We start from the raw sequence: 18,272 nt of genomic DNA on the forward strand, positions 1-18,272 counted from the left end.
CTTTTGCTTTGGCTACTTGTTTGAAATTCTGTTTGTACTCTGTACTGTTGAAAACAAAGGAACTTTGAAAGAAGAGGGAATAGTCTAGAATCTCGGAGGTGGGTAATCACTCACGGACCTCCTAATCTAACCCCCCTCCCATATTCTAGATGAGGAAACTGAGGCCCACAGATGGGATAGACTTGCCTAGGGCCACCCAGCAAGAGTAGGCGTGATGGTCACGGGTTGTGGATGGCAGCAAAGCTGGGTCACCAGAAGGTTCAGGGAGAGCAGACTGGAAGGACTGAAGCCAAGATGTCTATTAGAGGGCAGCTGGAATCTGGGGCAAGAGTTGCTGCGATGCACACGCACCGGGACCCGACGGGCGATGACCACACCGTGGCTGGGCTTGTGTCTATAGGCCTTAAAAGCTGTCAGGTGCTGCGCTGTGCTTTACTTGAGTTAACTCAGTTAATCCTCTAATAACTCTGTGAGGTAGGTATGGTTATTATCCCCACTGTGCAGAAGGAGAAACTGGGGCCCAGGGGGGTCAAGTAACAAGTTCAAGGTCACATAGCTAGGAAATGGTGTAAACCTGATGCAGTGTCAGGAGCACTTGGCCACAAGCAATCCAGCCTCCTGCCTCCCCATCCTCTCCCGTGTTAAGCATAAAAAATAAAATGTGCAACTGTCACTATAGCTTGATATTCTGCTTGTTTAAAAATATAAACAACATTGAAATAGTGGGAGGAGGTATTGTCAATTTTTGAGGGATTCCCGTGAAGCCCTGGTCTGTAAACGCGGCCACCACTGTCGTGGGAGCCTTCCATGTGTCCGCACAGATCCTGGGAATCTGCGTGCATATCTGTGTGTGTCTGCGGCTACCTCACAAATCGCTCTGAACCTCAGTGGCTTAAGCACAGACCCTTCTCTCACAGCGTCTGTGGCACAGGACTCTGGGCGTGACTCAGCTGGGCACCTCGGCTCAGGGTCTCACGCGGGCTCCAGCCGAAGTATTGGCCCAGGCCGCAGCCACTGGAAGGCTCGCTGGGGGGATCCCCTTCAAGCTCAGGCTGTCTGCATGCCTCAGGAGGTCCGCTGCCAAGCTTATTTACAAGGTTGTTGGCAGGATTCTGTTCCTTGAGGGCTGTTGGACCAAGGACCTCAGGTTCTTGCAGGCTGTTGGCTGGCAATCTTAGTGCCTTGCTGTGTGGGCCTCTCCACACAGGGCAGCTGGACATAGCTGCTGGCTTCCCTCGGAGCGAGCAAGCCGGAGAGCAAGAAAAGGTGAGCAGTACAGAAGCCAGTCTTTTTGTAACCTAATTTCAGAAGTGACGTATCCTGTCACGGTGACCGCATTCTATTAGTAGAGGTAAGTCACTAGCTCCAGCTCACGCTCGAGGAGAGAGGATAACAAAAGGGCACAAAAGCCAGCAGGGGACCCAGGGGACATCCACCTTAGAGGGCTGCCAACCATCCTGGGCAAGAACCAGCACTTTCCTGGGTCCCTTCTTTTTCCATTCATCACCAACACTAGCAGTTGGCTTGTCTTTAAAGGGGCTATTTTTTTAATCCTCATCCAAGGATATGTTGATTAATTTGAGTCAGAGAGAGAGAGAGAAACATCGATGTGAGAGAGAAACATCAACTGATTGCCTTCCGTACGTGCCCTGACCAAGGATCAAACCCTCAGTCTAGGCACCTGCCCTGACTGGGAATCGAACCCGTACCCTTTCGGTTACGGCACAATGCTCCAACCTACTGACCCACCTGGCCAGGGCTGAGGGGGCACTTTTCAGAAAAAAACGGTTTTGTCCCCTCTCCAGCAGAGGCAATGCCCCCAGCAGTGAACAGAGAGGATCTGGGAGGTTTAGGGGTGAACAACCCCTCCCAACTCTCCCCCTAGAGATACACAGCCTCAAATTAGCCTTTCAGCAAGCACGATGTAGATGCTCCCCTCAGAAAGACCTCTGAGGTCACACATGGACTATCGGTGCTGAAACAGCCAGTATGTGCAGGCCGGAAGTCTTCTATGCTTTGAGAAGTAACCACCCACTGGAGGACTAAAGTTTAAACTCAATTTAAACTCTTAAACTCAATTTAAACCAGTACTCACCTCTGTAGTGGGGTGAACGGTGGCTCCCTGAAAGGTGTGTCTGCCCGGAACCTGTGAGTGTGACCTTATCTGAGAAAAGCATCTTTGCCAATATAATTAAGTTAAAGATCTAAAGCTGAGGTCATCCTGGACTCTCCAGGACAGCCCTAAATCCAATGACCGGTAAAAGGAGGTCACCAGTAACAGGAAGAGAAGACAGAGGAGAGGGCCACGTGAAGACAGAGGCAGAGGCTGGAGTTAGGCAGCTCCACGTCAAGCAGCATCTCGATCCAGCAGAAGCTGGAAGCAGCAAAGAAGGCTTCGCCCTCTGGTCTCCAGGAGCATGGAAGCAGGGAGGGCAGTGAGGGGGCTGCTGCTGTCATCCAGGTGAGCGATGGTGATGGCCATGCCCCGGGTGGTAGCGGGGAGGTGGGAAGAAGAGGTCAGCTTCAACAGGTCGAGCTGATGGGATGTGCTCATGGGTTGGCTGTAGGGACAGGGAGGGAGGAATTGTGATGCCGTGGCCTGGGGCCTGAGCCATGGGCGGTTGGTAGTGCCAAGGACCAAGAACTATTGGGAGAGGAGCAGTTTGGAGTGTGCGTGTGGTGGGGGAGGATCAGGAACCCTATTTGGCCATGCTAAATTTGAGATGTGTACGTGTCGTCCAGATGGATCGCAAAGAGTTTGGAGATCAGGGGAATGGTCAGACGGTGTGTGAATTTGGAAGGCGGCAGTGTAAATACGGCTGGGTGGACCATGGCGATGGGGTGAGGCGACCTATGAGGGCCCTTGCAGCTGTGTCTCCACGAGGGCCTCTTTTTCTTGTGCCCCTAGAGCTGTCTCAGCCTGGCCCTCCTTCCAGCATTACTCCTGCATGCCCAGAATCTGGCCCCATCCTTCCTTTTCAAATGCTTCTTCCTCCAGGAAGCCTCCTGTGATCTTCCAAGATAAAAAATGACCCCCTTTTCCTCAGGGTCCTCATCACACCCCTGTGCTCTTCCCCAACATCTAACATTTTCCTTCTTTGTGTGACTGAGCCTTCCGACCTTATCTCCCATGGGGACAGCCACCAGTCTGGCACATCACAAGTACTTTTAAACATACTGCACGTTGGGAGGCAGAAGGCATGATGGTTAGACAGCTTGAGCTCCAGTGCCAGGCAGGAATGGGTTCATATCCCAGCTCTTCTACTGCCTGGCTGAACTCTCAAGCCTCAGTTTCCTCATCTAAAAAATGAGAGTTGAAAAATATACCCACCCACAATCCACCCTACACATCACCTATGTATATGTGTATACATATCCACAGATACACGTATATATGATATATATATATATATAATAGAAATATATATGCATGCTCACCATACAACACAAACCAGAATGTTTATATCAGCAATATTCCTATCTCGGAAAACTGAAAACAACCCAAACGCCCTGTCAATAGTTAATGAATCAGTGGTGGCATACTTTACACAAGGTATTGCTGCATGGCAGAGAGGATGGTCACACTACAGCCATTTGGAACAATATGGATAAACTTCACAAGCGTAATGTCAGGCTATAGACCCAGACACAAAAGAGGAGACAATTTGTAAGATCCATTTATATGAAGTCTAAAAATAGAAAAAACCCTAATCTATGCTGTGAAAAGTCAAGGTCGTGGTTACAGTGGGAGGCCAGCACCTAGGCGGGGACACCAGCGGCCCTCTGGGGCACTGACAATGTTCTGCTTATTGATCTTTGTGGTGGTTACATGCACATATTCACTACAGCCAATCACTGAACTGTGTATTTATAATCCGTGCTCTTACATTGTGTCTGATATACTTTAATATTGTAAACAGAGGGTGAATGTAAGGAGCACATTACACACAGTGAGTGCCACAATCATGTTAGCTATTGGGAAGGGATGAGTGACAACCCACGCTGGCCCGGTTGGTTAGAGCATCATCCTGCACGCCAAGGTTGCGGGTTCAGTCTCTCGTCAGGGCATGTACAAAAATCAACCAATGAATGTGTAGGTAAGTGAAACAAAGAAAATGTTTCTCCCTTCCTTTCTTTCTCTAAAATTAATAAATACTTTTTTTAAGAGCCCTGGATGGTGTGGCTCAGTGGATTGAGTGCCAGTCTGCCAAAGAGTCACCAGTTCGATTCCTAGTCAGGGTACATGGCTGGGTTGCGGGCCAGGTCCCCAGTAGGGGACGCACGAGAGGCAGGCACACATTGATGCTTCTCTCCCTCTCTTTCTCCCGCCCTTTCCCTCTCTAAAAAATAAATAAAGTATTTTTAAAAAATAAAAAAAAAAGGAAGAAAGCAAACCTATGCCTTGCCCCCAAGTGGAACTCATTCACAATCAGAACCATGGACAGATCAGAGCCTGCCCTCCAGGAAGTCTGGAGGAAAAGGAAGAGATCTGGGGTGGGACACAGGGGACAAGACTGGGAGAGACTTGGACCTTTCCCCTAAGTTAGTGGCTCAGTGCCTTCTGGGGGCATATCTGCCATGCAGAAAGGAGACTCTTCCTGGGGACCGTGGGTATCTGTGTGTGTGTTCAGGCGGAATTTCATTCCATTTGAAAGTGTCCACGGCACCTTGGTTTTCTGAGCCAGCAAATGCTGGAAGCTCCCTAGAGAGGCCAGTCGTAGATCTGTCTAGTATAGGCAACAGCTTGCTCAAGCTCCTATAGGCTATTCTCACTGTCTTCGGCTTGTGTTTATCTGGTTGGGGTCAGGAAAGAGATTGCGGGTAGGGTAACAATAACCCGTGCAGAAGATCGTCTAACAGTCATGCCCAAGCTCTGGGAAGAAAGGTCTACTTGAGAGCAATTCAATGAGCTGCTTTATTTGGTAGTGAGTTCCCTGTCACTGGGAGCACCCACACGAGGAAGCACAGCTACCTTTCCGGATACTGCAAGGGGCACTCCTACAACGTGAAGAACTTGCCCAGGCACCTGCCGAGGGCACTCCAAGGCCGAAACTCTATTATTTAAATCAACACAAAGTTTCCTTGAAGGCATGAACTGCTTCTCTCTGCATTGCTCCGCCCCAACACACACACCAGTATTTTTCCCTTTTCCTAAAAGTTGGCATATATCGTTGGCATATATTTCAGCAGGAAATTTGAAAAGCAGGGGAAACATTTATCTATACCATTGAATACTACTCAGTGATAAAAAGGAATGAATTATAGATACACATAATAACTTAGATGGAACTCAAGGGCATGCATTATACTGAGTGGGAAAAAAAAAGCCAATTTCAAAAGGCCACATACTGTGTGATTCCACTTATGTAACATTCTCAAAATGATAAACTCATAGAGGCAGAGAACAGATGACTTAGAGATGTTGGGGAGGGGTGTGATTGTATAGGGTTGCATCTTCAAGGTGACGGGACCTTCTTTATCTGGCAGGTGGTGGTTACACAATTCTACACGCGTGCTACAATGACGCGGAATTGTACCACACTTACGGCGATGATGACTTTCTGGTCTTACTGTTGTAGGAAGTCCCCTAAGACGTAATCCCTGGAGGAAAGTGAATGAGATCTACAGGACCTGTCTGTACTGCCTTTGCAGTTTCTTGTGAGTCTTTGTTTCAAAATTTAAAAAAAAATTAAAACCATAGAAAACCTCACTGTTAACACTGCAGCCAGAATGTTTCCTGTGAATTATTTTCTTCACACAGCATTCATATTGTATATACATTTTGTATCCTGAAATTTTCTCTTAATAGGTATCATTGGCACTTTTTATGTCAGTAACTACTCCACAAAACAATCACTTTAACAGTTGGTGTAACAGGCCAAGTTCATGGGTATGTCATCATTTACATAAACAGCCATTCCTTGTTGAACACTTGTGCTGTCCCCAATTTTTTTACCTCTATAAATAGCCTCATAATGAATATCTCTGTGCAGAAATGGTTAACCACATTTTGAATTCTTTTCTTAGGCTAGACTTTCATTAAAGCAATTAAAATAGTCTTGTTTATTTTTAAAAATATTTTATTTACTTATTTTTAGAGAGAATATTTTTAAACATTTAAAAATTAAAAAAATTTTATATTTACTTATCTTTAGAGAAGAGAGGGAGGAAGAGAGGGAGAGAAACATTGATGTGTGAGAGAAACATAAATTGGTTGCCTCTTGCACACAGCCAAATGGGGACCTGGCCCACAACCTGGGAGTGTTCCCTGGCTAGGAATTGAACCAGCGATCTTTTGGTTCACAGGCCAGCGCTCAGTTGGTTAGCAGACTGGTCCTCAAACCACTTAGCCACACCAGCCGGGGCTAGTCTTGTTTATTTTTAAGGGGGAAGCCAGTTACGCTGTAAGTCCCTTCACGCAGCCCTATGGAGAGGTGCGGACAATGAGGAACTGCGGCCCCCTGCCACCAGCCAGCCCCACCTTGCCAGGCACGTGAGTGCACGTCCTGAGAGCAGATCCTGCAGCCCCAGTCCAGCCTTCAGATGACTGCACCCCGCCCTGCATCCTGCCTGCACCCTCGTGAGGGACCCAAAATCAAAATTATGCAGTTAACTACCCACAGAAACTGCGTGTGAGATAAATATTTATCATTTTTAAGCCATGAAGTTTGGGGGGGGGGACTGTTACACAGCAATAGATAATGAATACAAGCAGCTGGCTAGGTGATGGGGAGGATTCACATGGCAGGGCGAGAAGTCCAGACAAAGGGAATAAATAGAATATAGAAGGAGCGAGAACAAGAGAGAGGATGCTTGTGGGGGTGGAGGAGGCCAGGCCTTGGGGGACTGTAACCCAGCTGCAGGGCTGCCCCCCACAGCCCCAGAGTGCCCCAGGGCACAAAGGAGCTTGATCTAGACCTACAGCAACATTCAAGGGGGGCTGAGATGGGGGAGGACAGCCATCGAGGTCGCAGGCAGTGCTAACTACATCGGAGCTCTGAAAGTCCTTCTGGTTTGAACAGTGCCTCAGCAAGCTCCAGGGACCCCAGGCCAGGGCCCAGGGGAGGAAGGAGCTAGCAGGGACTTAGCCAAGACCCTCACATCCATCAAGAACTGGCAGATGCCATGGGCGGCAGGGACAAGGAGGAGAGACACATCAGATTCCATTTCTGACTATCACTTACTGCGTGGTCTTAGGGAAATCATTTAACATAGTGGAGCCTGTTTGCTCAGCTGTACAGACAAGACTCATGAAAAGCCTTACCTGGTGAGGCCGGGTGCAGGCTACACTGGGTGGTGCGTGGGGAGCCCCGTCAAGGGTCCGGGACACACCCACACTTGGGGTCTGTTCATTCCATTTATTTATTTCTCCTGGGCAAAGATGGGGGTGGGGAGGTGCATGGATGAATCTGGTTATGAGAAGGTGGGCTGGCTTGGCTCCCAAGCATCTGGGATTCACTGTGGATATCCAGTTTTGGCAGCTTAAAGGCAAAGCCAGGTCTCTAGGAGGAGAGGCATCTGTGAGTTGTTGCCCTGGGTTAGGGGGCCAGGGCCATGCTGCGGCCCGGGGAGGGCAGAGTAGAGCAGATTTGAACAGATACTTTCCACAGGAAAACTGAGGAATAGTCCACAACCTCATGAAAAAGTACTCAGCATCATTCGTGTGAAACTACCGACGTCAGTAAGATACCACCACACCCCCGCTGGAGAAACAAAAGGAAAACTTACCGATGCCACCGCGTGTTGGCGCGGACTCAAGCGTTTATGGTGAGTGTGTGAAATGGGATAATCACTTTGCAAAAAAGGTCTACACAACGAAGCATACATCTCTCTGATGACATGGAGATTCCACTTGTAGGCATTTACGCAAGAGAAATTACAACGATGCCCACAGAAAGACTTGTAAAGTGTTCATAGCAGATTTATTCATAATATTCGAAAAATAAATAAAGCCCAGGTGGATGAATAAACTGTTCTATATTCATATAACAGAATATTCCTTAGCAATTAAAGGGAACAAACTATGTGGACTTATGTAACCATATGGGTAAATCTCAAAAATATGATGCTGAGTGGAAGTCAAAGCTTTACACAAAATGGTAGACATGATATGCTTTCATTTATATGAAGTTCTAAAACAAGCAAACAATCTATGCCGGAAAAAACTGAAGACAGTGGTAACCTCCAGGGCGGGGTGGAACTGGGGCCATGGATTAACTGGGAAGGGGCCTGAGGGGACGAGCTGGCGTGTTGCTAACGGGCCGCATCTTAACAGGGGTTTGGGTTGCGCAGGAAGAGTATATGCATTTGACAAAACCCAGCAAATGTACATTTAAGATTAGGACATTCCACTGTATGTAAGTTTTATCTCAAGAGAAAAAAACTGGTAAATCAATAGTGATCTTTATGTAATGATGGACATGATGAAGTATTTAGAGGGACGTATATCTGCAACTCCTTGGAAATGCCTAAGAAAATAACGGATAGATGGACGGGTGTGTGATGAAGCAGGTAGAGTTGAGTTGTAACGATGGACTCTAGGAGGCAGGTATAAAAGTTTTCAGTATGTTTGAAGATTTTCATGGTGGTTTTTTATTTTTACTTTTTTACATTTACCAGTTTATTATTGTTTTCTTTTAAACCCTCACACGAGGATATATTTTTATTGATTTTTAGAGAGAGAGGAAGAAAGAGACTAAGAGAGAGAAAGAATCATTGATGTGAGAGAGAAACATCAATCGGTTGCCTCCCATGCGTGCTCTGACTGGGGACCAAACCCACAACCCAGGTATGTGTCCTCACCTGGATTCAAACCGGCAACCTTCTGCACACAAGATTACCCTCCAACCAACTGAGCCACCCAGCCAGGGCTACATCTATCAGCTTATTATGAGTGATACAAAGCAACAGCCAGATAAAGAGGTACATAGGGAGGGGTCAGGCAGGGTCCTGTGCACAGGCACTTCTGTCTCCAAGAACTTGGGGCGCACCTCCCCCCAGCACATGGATGTAGTCACCAACTCCAAAGCTCAATAATTTTTAAAAATCAAGACAAAAATCACGTGGGATCCTTGGTAGAAATGCAGAGCGCTGCCTGCCCCCCACCGTACCCCGCCCCCCGAATGTGACTCCCTGGGCTGGGACTGGGACCCAGTGTCTAGAACAGGTTCCATGGAGGATTCTCGAGCTCCAGGGGGCTCGGCCTCCCAGCTAGGTCCCAAGGAGCACTCTTCTGAAGGGGTCTCTCAGGCTCTCTCTCCCCTTCTTCTTGAGGTCCTCTGCTTCCTGGCTGTGGCAGCCCCCACTTGCAGGAATCAGCTCTCATTACTAAATGTGCAAAGTCCTCCAACGTCTGAGCTGAGCCCAGAAGAATTCGGAGGCCTCTTTGAGCCGCCCTAGTCCATCCCATCCATCGCCTCTCTAAGCTCTACAAGGCTCACATCTGGGTGCTCATCAGGTTTCACAGCCTTGCTGTGACCCAGACACCCAACAGGCAAAGGGGACAGGTAATTGGCAAACTGAATGGTAGTCTCCACCCTTTGGAGACACCCCCCAATTCCCTGCCCGGTTCCACTCCAAGGGCTACCTTTCTAAGACTGATCAGTTCTCTCTGAGTCCCGGCCAGGCCAGTCTCTGGCCTCCAGCCTCACCATCTCTGGGCTGAGGCCTGTTGTCTGGCAGGTAATTGGCCGGGAAACCGAAGGGAGGTGGGAGGAGGGGTAGGGGGCTCAGGGAAGGAGGAGTCCAGGTGCTACTGGAAGTGAAGCTGTTGATTAAGTGGATCCTTTCCCAGGGCCTGGGAGACCTGAGCGGCAGAGGCCCAGGGAGCAGCTGATCTTAAAGGAGACAAGACCCCATTCTGACCCTCATGGCAGATGGCAGGTCTGCCCAGGGGTTACCCTAACAGCTATGGTGACGCCCCCACTCCTGGAATGCCACTCTTCCTTCCTGCGTCCAGGGCTTCTTCACAGAACCTGCTCACGATTTGTCCTGTCCCCTGGGGCTCTCGGGTGGAACTGTTCAGTGGGAGGGAAGCCAGTTAAGGAGTCCAGGTGACAGGGGCCCCCCTGAGAAGCTCCAGGAGAGGCTACAGCAACCCTCAGCTCCAGCTCAAAGCAGGTGGGACGAGAGTCAGACAAGGAAATCCCCTGGAGGGCCCCGTGGTCAGGTGATTGTGGCAAACTGCAGCTACCACAGCCCCTTGACAATGCCCAGCCGGGCCTGCTCCGCACGAGAAGCTCCTGAATCAGAACCACAGCTACATCCATGCTTCTCTGAGTGTGGTCCCCAGCAGAAGCAGCAGCAGCACCGCCTGGGAACTTACTTTGCAGGTTCAACAGGGCCCCCTCCTTCCCAGACCTGTGAATCGGAAAGTTGGGCCAAGTGATCCCACAAGGCCTCTACGTGACTCTAAAGCACACTTGCGTTGGAGAACTCTGGCTTAATCTGACGGGGCTCTGGAACAGGGCTGCCTGGAAAACTTCCCTCTTCCTTCACATTCATCAAACACGTATTATGTGCTAGGCCCCATGTCAAGCCTCCCAAGGAGCCCAAAGTGGGGAAAATTCCAGTTCCTACCCTGTAGGCAGACTGACCAGTGAGTACAAGGTGGGGCAGGGAGCCCAGGAAGGAGCCGATCTTTCTGGATGTGGGGACTAGAGAGGGTTTCCCAGAGGAGGGGGCCTTTGAATGGGGCCCTGAAGGATGAGTTAGAATCAACAAGCACCCAGGCTGGTGCGGCTCAGTGGACTGAGCACCAGCCTGAGAACTGAGTGGTCATTGGTTCGATTTCCAGTCAGGACACACGTCCGGGTTGGGGGCCAGGTCCCCAGTTGGGGGCACGTGAGAGGTAGCCGACTGATGTAGCTCTCACACATCAGTGTTTCTTTCCCTCTCTCTCCCTCCCTCCCTTCCCCTGTCTCTAGAAATAAAGTAAATAAATACAAATTAAAAAAAGAAAGAATCAACAAGCAGGCAAGGAAGGCACCAGAAACAGTCTTATAAAACCAAATCTGACTTTTAAAAGCATCTGGTTGCTTTTGGAATAAAATGCCTGAGCACAAGCTTCTTCACAATCTAGCCCCTCTCTCCTTCGTCAACCCCTCCCTCTCCGTTCCACACCTCCATTCACATGTCTGAGTACAACTGAACTTCTCACACACACTCACACACACACTCGCTCACACAGCATGCCGTTGCTTGTTGCCAGGCCTTTGCTCATGCTGTTCCTTCTGCTTAGAATGCCCCCTCTGTGTCTTGTAGTCCGATACCTACCTGTCCTTCAGGACTCACCTCAGGTGTTCCTCCTCCAGGAAGCACTCCTGACTGCTGGCTGAATAAGTATCATCCTCTAAGTCGCCCAAGGCCTGGAACACAGGTTCATCAGTGCCCACACTGCATTTTATTTAAAAATCTGCTTTATGCTAATCCCCCTGTTAGAATGTGAAATTCTTGTAAGTAGGCATCTTCTTTAACTCTGTGACCCTAGAGCCTAGCACAGAGCCCTCGTTGCAGTGGGCTTTCGATGAATATTCATTTAGCGAAGGAAAGAAGGGAGAACGTTAGATAGGAGGCCCAGGATAAAACAACAGCAGGAGGGATGAAGAGTCTGACAGGGCGCACACACATCTCAGAGGCAAAGGCACAAAATGTTTTCCTCTGCATAAAACCTGGACCAGAGGGGACAGTGCTTAGCAGCCAAGAGGAGCCCCTGCCGCCCGCTTGCTGGCCTTACAAGTCTGACATATGTGCTTTGAGTCCTGTCGTCATCCGCTGAGTGTTGCTGCTGACATGTCCCGGTGAGTCAAGCCAAGTGTGAATCCAGATAAGTCTCCTTCGCGCTGTAAGTTGGTTTCTGAGTTGGAGTAAAGGTTTATTAATTCTCAAGAATCCCTAGGGTGCATGAAAAATGCTCAGCATCATTAATCATTAGGGAGATGCAAATTAGATATACACCTAGATGCCATTAACATCTATTAGAATGGCAAAAAGTTTAAAACTGAAAATTCCAAGTGCTGGCAAGGATGCAGAGCAAGCGAAACTCTCATACTCCGCCAGTGGGGATGCAAAATGGTACAGCTCCTCTGGACAATAGGTTGGTAGTTTCTTATGAGGTTAAACACACACTTACCCTATAACCCAGCAATGCCACGTCTAGGTATGACTTGAGAAATATGAAGACTGCGGTTCACACAACTACCATTATGTGAATGCTTATGGAAGCTCTGTTCAAAATTACCCTAAAGTGGAAACAGCTCAAGTCCATAGACAGATGAATGATAAACAAGCGGGGGGTCTGTCCACACCGTAGACTCCTACTCACTAACGAAGAGGAAGGAACCATTGATGCATGCAACAACACGGGTCAACCTAACCGCACGCTGCTAAGAGAAAGAATCCAGTTCTGAAAGGTTATACGCTGTAGGACTCCGTTTACATAACATTCTGGAAAAGGCAACGCATCAGCAGTGAACAGATTGCCAGGGACCGGGTGGGAGGAGGGTTTGACTACAAAAGGGCAACCTGAGGGGGAAATTTTTTGAGCGATGAAATAGTTTTCTATCCTGATCTATGCATCTGTTAAAAAATGTGACGCACCCGAAACAGTGAGTTGTACTATATGTAAATTTTTACAAAAATTGAATACCAGTTTAAAGAAAAAAAAGAATCTCAAGGGATAAGGCAGTCACCAGAGGTGGCACTGTCACCCACTGTCTTATCTGTGGTGGCCATCTCTTGTCAGCCCACACGACCCTCCTGGGTGGCTCACTAACGGAAGCTCCAAGTGTAGCTGATGCTCCAGGTGATGTCATGGCACTGACCCCCGCCCCCCAAACAATTCTACCATCTAGTCTGACCTCAGTACCATCTCCAGGATGGCAATTGACTTTGTCTTGCTCACCAAGGCATCCCGAAAGGCCTAGAACAATGCTTATACAGTGTGGGGCAAAAGTTGGAGGTGATTATTATATTATTTATTAATTATTGTGTTAGTTACCATATGAACAACTGTCAACCTACTTTTGCCCCGCCCTGTGTACGGCAGTTGCGTGTGCTGTGCTCTATTGCTGGGCTCTGACTCGGGGCGACCCTGCGAGTGAGCGATGCCCACAATGTCCTGTCCTCAGCAGCCCCGCTCAGCCCCCGCCCCCTCCTGCCTGTGGCTTCTTCTCTGGAGCCAATCGTCTCACGTTTGGTCTTCCCCTTTTCCTGTGCCGTCTATCTTTCCCAGCATTATTATCTTCTCCTGCCTTCTCACAACATGCCCGAAGTAGGACAGCTTCAGTTTGGTCATTGTTGCCTCCAGCAATGTGTCCGGCTTCATTTGCTGTAGGACCCACGTGTCTGTCTTTCTGGTGGTCCAGGGTGTCCATGGCGCCCTCCTCCAACGCCATGTTTGAAATCAATCAGTTTTGTCCCCATCAGTCGTCATGGCTGTCCAACTTTCACATCCATCCATGGCAATTGGGGACATGAGAGTGTGGATGACCTTAGACTTGGTTCCTAACGCCACATCTTTGTTTTTGGTGATTTCCCCGAATTCCTCCATGGCTGTCCTGCCGAGTCTCAGCCTTCTCTCATCAATCTCTTGACTGCAGTCTCCATTTGAGTGGACGGTTGAACCGAGGTAAGCAAATCTTTAACAATTTCGACGTCTTCATTGTTTATGTTAAAGTTGTATAATTCTTCTATATTGGTGACTTTTGTCTTCTTGATGTTCGAATGTTCTAATCCTAACAAGAACATGTCAACAAATATGGAGACAAAACCATGGCCTACAGACTGGAAACATTCAATATACATCCCAATTTTTGAGAAAGGGCTGCCAAGGAGCACAGTACCCATAGCGCTTTGCTCTGACTTCCCAGGTAAGTAGAGTGATGCTCAAGACGAAGCAACATGGGCTCCTACGTTATGTGGAGCAAAAAATATTGGGCATTCAGGTGGATACAGAAAAGGAGCAGGCACTTGAGATCCAGTTGGAACATTCACTGGATACTGGAGTGCTCTAAAGAATTCCAGCCCTGGCTGGTGTAACTCAGTGAATTGAGTGTTGACCTATGAACTGAAAGATTGCTGGTTCGATTCCCAGTGAGGGCACATGCCTAAGTTGTGGTCTAGGGCCCCAGTTGGAGGTGTGCAAGAGGCAACCAGTCAATATTTCTCTCCCTCTTTTTTGAAATCCCTTCCTCCACTCTCTCTAAAAATAAAGAAATAAATAAAACCTTAAAAAAAAAAGAAATTCAGAAGATTAGTCTATGTTTATAGGCTACAGTAAAGCCTGTGACTGCCTGGATCATGAAAAGCATTTGGCTGTCCTGAGGTGTAACCCCTGTTGCGGACAGGAAGCCGCTGTCAGAACAGAATGTATAGAAGAGACAGGATGGTTTCCTATAGGCGAAGGCGTCAGACCAGGGTGTACTTTATCTCAGGGGTCCCCAACACCTGGGATGGGCCATGGACCGGGGGGAAACTCACCTGAGCTCCGCCTCCTGACCCCTCTACCCCTGGTTAATGGGAAAACCAGTCCCTAGTGCCAAAAAGGTTGGGGACCGCTGCTTTATCTCCTTATTGGTTTGTTTAATATGTTAGCAGAACATATACAAAAAGTTGGGCTAGACTCAGAGGAAGGAGGAGTGGAAATAGGTGTAAGGAATATCAATAACAGTAACAGTTGCTCAATACATATTTGTTGATGGAATAAATATTTGTTATCCATTTATCTCACTGCCTCCAAACTGCTGAATTCACACTTCTAGCTTAAATACTCACTTTAGCCCCTTCTCCAATAATGTCACTCTGCTCCCACTCCTCTCCTGGAATTTTGGCACTTAATATTCCTGCTTGGTGTTGGCTCTGCCCCTCCTCTGGCCCAAGGGTCTCCTGAAGTCTGAGGTGAGAATTTCTCTCTCTTCCTCCTGATGCATCCCATTATGGCCCCTCAGCCAGAGCCCCAGTGGGAGCAGCCCCAGCCTCACTGCAAACAATGGTGGTCAGCATGGGGCTGCCACCCTCTCCAAGCAGGAAGAAGTACCAGTGGGCCACATGGACTGAGAAACCACCTTGGTCTCCCATGTCTCAACAGCAGCGTGTGTTCGTGTCTGCCAAGAGGTACTTTGTTTTTTTCCCCTAGGAGGTACTTTGGTTTAATCTCATTCTGTCAAAGTGTCTGTGTGGCCCTGGCCGTTGTGGCTCAGTTGATTGGAGCCTAGTCCTGTAGACTGAAAGGTTGCAGTTTCGATTTGCAGTCAGGGCACATACCCAGGTTGTGGGTTTGATCCCTGATCACCCCAGTCAGGGCATGTATGAGAAGAGCAACCAATCAATGTTTTTCTCTCACATCAGTGGATCTTTCTCTCTCTCTAAAAGCAATGGAAAAAAAAAAAAAACATGTCCTCAGGGATGTTCAGTCATTTGGGGTTGTAATAAAGCCCTCTGGTTGGAATCCTCTGGGTTTCTGCCTATTTCCCTCCAGGCTGGTTGACACCGAAGGCTATTTGTGACCAAACAGTGGTTATTTCCTCTGTCCTTCACACCTACTGGGGCTTGCCAACATTTTCAAATTGAGAGATTTCCCATGAAAATAAGATCTGGCACTACCAGACCACACTTCCCGCAGGCTTCCCTTCAGTGGGGGACTGGATTGCAGATCCCTCTTTAGATGGGGCAGATGCCCCACTGAGGTCCAGTTCCCTCTCTCCCTCCCACTTCTTTCCTTTCTCTTCCTGCCTTGCTTTCCCAAGGCTCTAGGAGCACTGCCCAGTAGTAGGTGCTTAGTTGCCCCGAGTACAGAAAAACATTAAAGTGTCAGCCTCTAAGGAGTTTACGACCTAGGCATTGTTGAGGGAAGAAAGTCCAAATCTGCAGAGAATTAGGAGTTTATTTGAGCCAAGCTGGCAACAGTGGAGGAGCAAGATCTCAACTGCTTTGGAAAATGAGTTTATGCATTTGAGATTAAGGAGGGAAAAGGAAAGACTACATGAGAGGGGGAAAGGGGTGGGATTCCAAGGTAGTTAAACAAGATTAGGTGCTTTCTTGAGGGTGGTTAGGTTTATTTCAACTAGCGTGTTAACCTAGATGCACAGAAACAATGGACAGGGCTTGCTTGAGGCAAAGCAAAACCTTTTTACTGAAAAATTTGTAGGCCTGTGATGGGACGACTCACAACAAACTGCCCTGTTAACAGTTTATTACCAGATCACCCTGTGAAGTTACTTTCCCTAGAAACTCTTTTCCACCCACAGCATGTGGAGCAGGGTTTTAAAGTGGGGTGGGTACGGAGTAGGGGAGGCATTGCATGGAGAAGGAACAGGGCTAGGGTGGAAGCAGGAGAATGCAGACTATAAGGGATAAGAGTTGCCCCCAGGGGGTGTCTCCCAAGTGGGCGTCTCCCAAGTGGGCAGGTCCATTATCAGGAAGGCAGCAAGCCCAGCACGCCCCACGCCCTGCCCCCCACCCCGCCCTACCGAGAGGTGGAGCCAATCACTTATTACAACATGGTCAGAATTTCATCAGCAGGAAGTGGAAGGGAAGGTGCGGGGCAGTGGAATCACACAGACCCCTGTTTGAGTCCTTAGGCCTCCACCCTTCGCTCCCACTTCCACGCCTGTTTAAAATCGGGATATTCCTAACTGCTTTATAGCATGGCCTTGAAGATTAAAGGAGAGTGCGAAAAGTGCCTGTACCAGGCTCCACACACAGTAGGGTCTCTGCTGGTAACAGTTCCGGACTCTACCATGCCAGGCACATAGTCAGCGCGAAATGAACAATTGGTGCACACGCCCAGGGAACTGCTGAGAGGCACCTGACGTCTCAGCTCTGGCGGGTGCAGCCGTAAGCTCGACCTGGGCCTCGGCCTCGTGCGACCCCTAGACGAAGTCCCAGAGGTGCGCACGCGTAAACTTCTGCGAAAACTGTGAGCGCGCGCCCAGGGGGCGGAGCAGACGTGCACATCTACGCGTGCGCAGTAGGCCCGATGGGCGGGGTGGGGAGTGTAGATGCGCTTGCGCAGAAGGCCTGGCGGGCTTGAGTCACGAGCAGAGCGCGTGGGCGAGAGGATGAACGAATCCTGTAGCAGGGCTCCGTTCGAAGTCGGCGCCCTGGTTTCTCAGAGAGCACTCCCTAGTGAGTAGCCCTGTCGAGGCCGCTTTCCTGAGGCGCGAGGAGCCCTCAGTGTGGGAGAAAGGGCCTGGCAGAGGCCGAAAGGTCCTTGGGTGTGAGGTAACGGCCCCAGCGGCCTGGTGCTCGGGTTTCTTCCGCCTTCCCAGCCACCAGGGAGGTTTCCGGTCTGGCAGCTCCTCACCACCCCGCCGCGGGCTCCTAACGTAACCTCGCCAGCACTTGGGCCCGTTCGGACGCCCAGCACACCCTTTGCCCAACCACAGGGCCGCGCGCGTCGCGGTGGAGGCAGTGGCCTGGTGCTCAGGGAGCGGCGGGCAGGAGGGGCCGTGGCGTTCGAGGGCCGGGGGCGAGCGCCCCGCCTGTGCCGCGTCCTTGGGACCCCCCTCCACAGGCCGCTGAGCAGCGCGGAGGGAGAGAACCTGGTCCATCCGGCCGCCCGCCGACTTTTCTGCCCCGCCACGCCCGTGGGGAAGTCCTGCCGGCGGCACGGCTCCCGTGCTCTGAGGGCCCGGCTCCGCGACCCGCCCTCTAAATAACGCTCCCCGTATCCAAGTGTTTATTCTGATCGACAGCCCCAGCCCTGGCGCTGGCCTAGTAGTTGCCGTGAAAGCAAGACTTTTCCGTGGGAGTGTTTCTTGTCACGTCGTGTCTTAAAGATCGGAAGGAGTTTTTGGTTTGCAGATGCCTGGTTGGACCTCGGAAGTAAATTATTTTGTACTCCGCTGTACATCCTCAACTTTCCGAACGTTAGTTCTCTCGCCTGCACGTCCGCAGGTGGCGGGCCTGCCACGGTAGCCCGCAGTCCATCTGGACTCTCTCCCCGCGGTGTCCCGCGGGCGCCTCCGAACTGAGCACGTCCAAGTGAGGACTCAACGCCTTCCCCTCACACACTGAACTCTCTAAGGCCCCTTTTTAAAGAAAGTGCCATGTTTATCTTTCATCCTAGTTCAAGCAACCAGGAATGGCCCTTGTCTGTCCCTCACCCCATCGAGTCACCAAAGCCCGAGTGGACACCTTCCTAGACGTTTCGCAGACCGGGCCGCTGCTCTCTCATTACCGCAGACCAGGCTACTCTCAGTGTCTGCCTAGAGCCACAGGAGTCTCCTAGCTGGTTCTTTTCCATCTGCTCTTGTTCCGGGTTATTCCCACGT

The 18,272-nt window shown here is 49.7% G+C and overlaps 1 protein-coding gene across 1 annotated transcript in view; it reads left to right on the top strand.

Moving 5' to 3' along the window:
* Nucleotides 1-5,577: 5,577 nt before the first annotated feature.
* MAJIN (membrane anchored junction protein) overlaps nucleotides 5,578-18,272 on the top strand; it is a 35,483-nt gene continuing 22,788 nt past the window's right edge. The window contains exons 1-5 of the mRNA XM_045183493.2: nucleotides 5,578-5,658; nucleotides 7,611-7,767; nucleotides 8,677-8,788; nucleotides 13,599-13,627; nucleotides 13,742-13,868. Of these exons, the coding sequence (XP_045039428.1) occupies nucleotides 13,745-13,868 (124 nt within the window). The 5' untranslated portion in view covers nucleotides 5,578-5,658; nucleotides 7,611-7,767; nucleotides 8,677-8,788; nucleotides 13,599-13,627; nucleotides 13,742-13,744. The remainder of the gene's footprint in view (nucleotides 5,659-7,610; nucleotides 7,768-8,676; nucleotides 8,789-13,598; nucleotides 13,628-13,741; nucleotides 13,869-18,272) is intronic.

The sequence above is a fragment of the Desmodus rotundus genome, chromosome 5 (genome assembly GCF_022682495.2).
Source record: "Desmodus rotundus isolate HL8 chromosome 5, HLdesRot8A.1, whole genome shotgun sequence".
Taxonomy (NCBI): domain Eukaryota; kingdom Metazoa; phylum Chordata; class Mammalia; order Chiroptera; family Phyllostomidae; genus Desmodus; species Desmodus rotundus.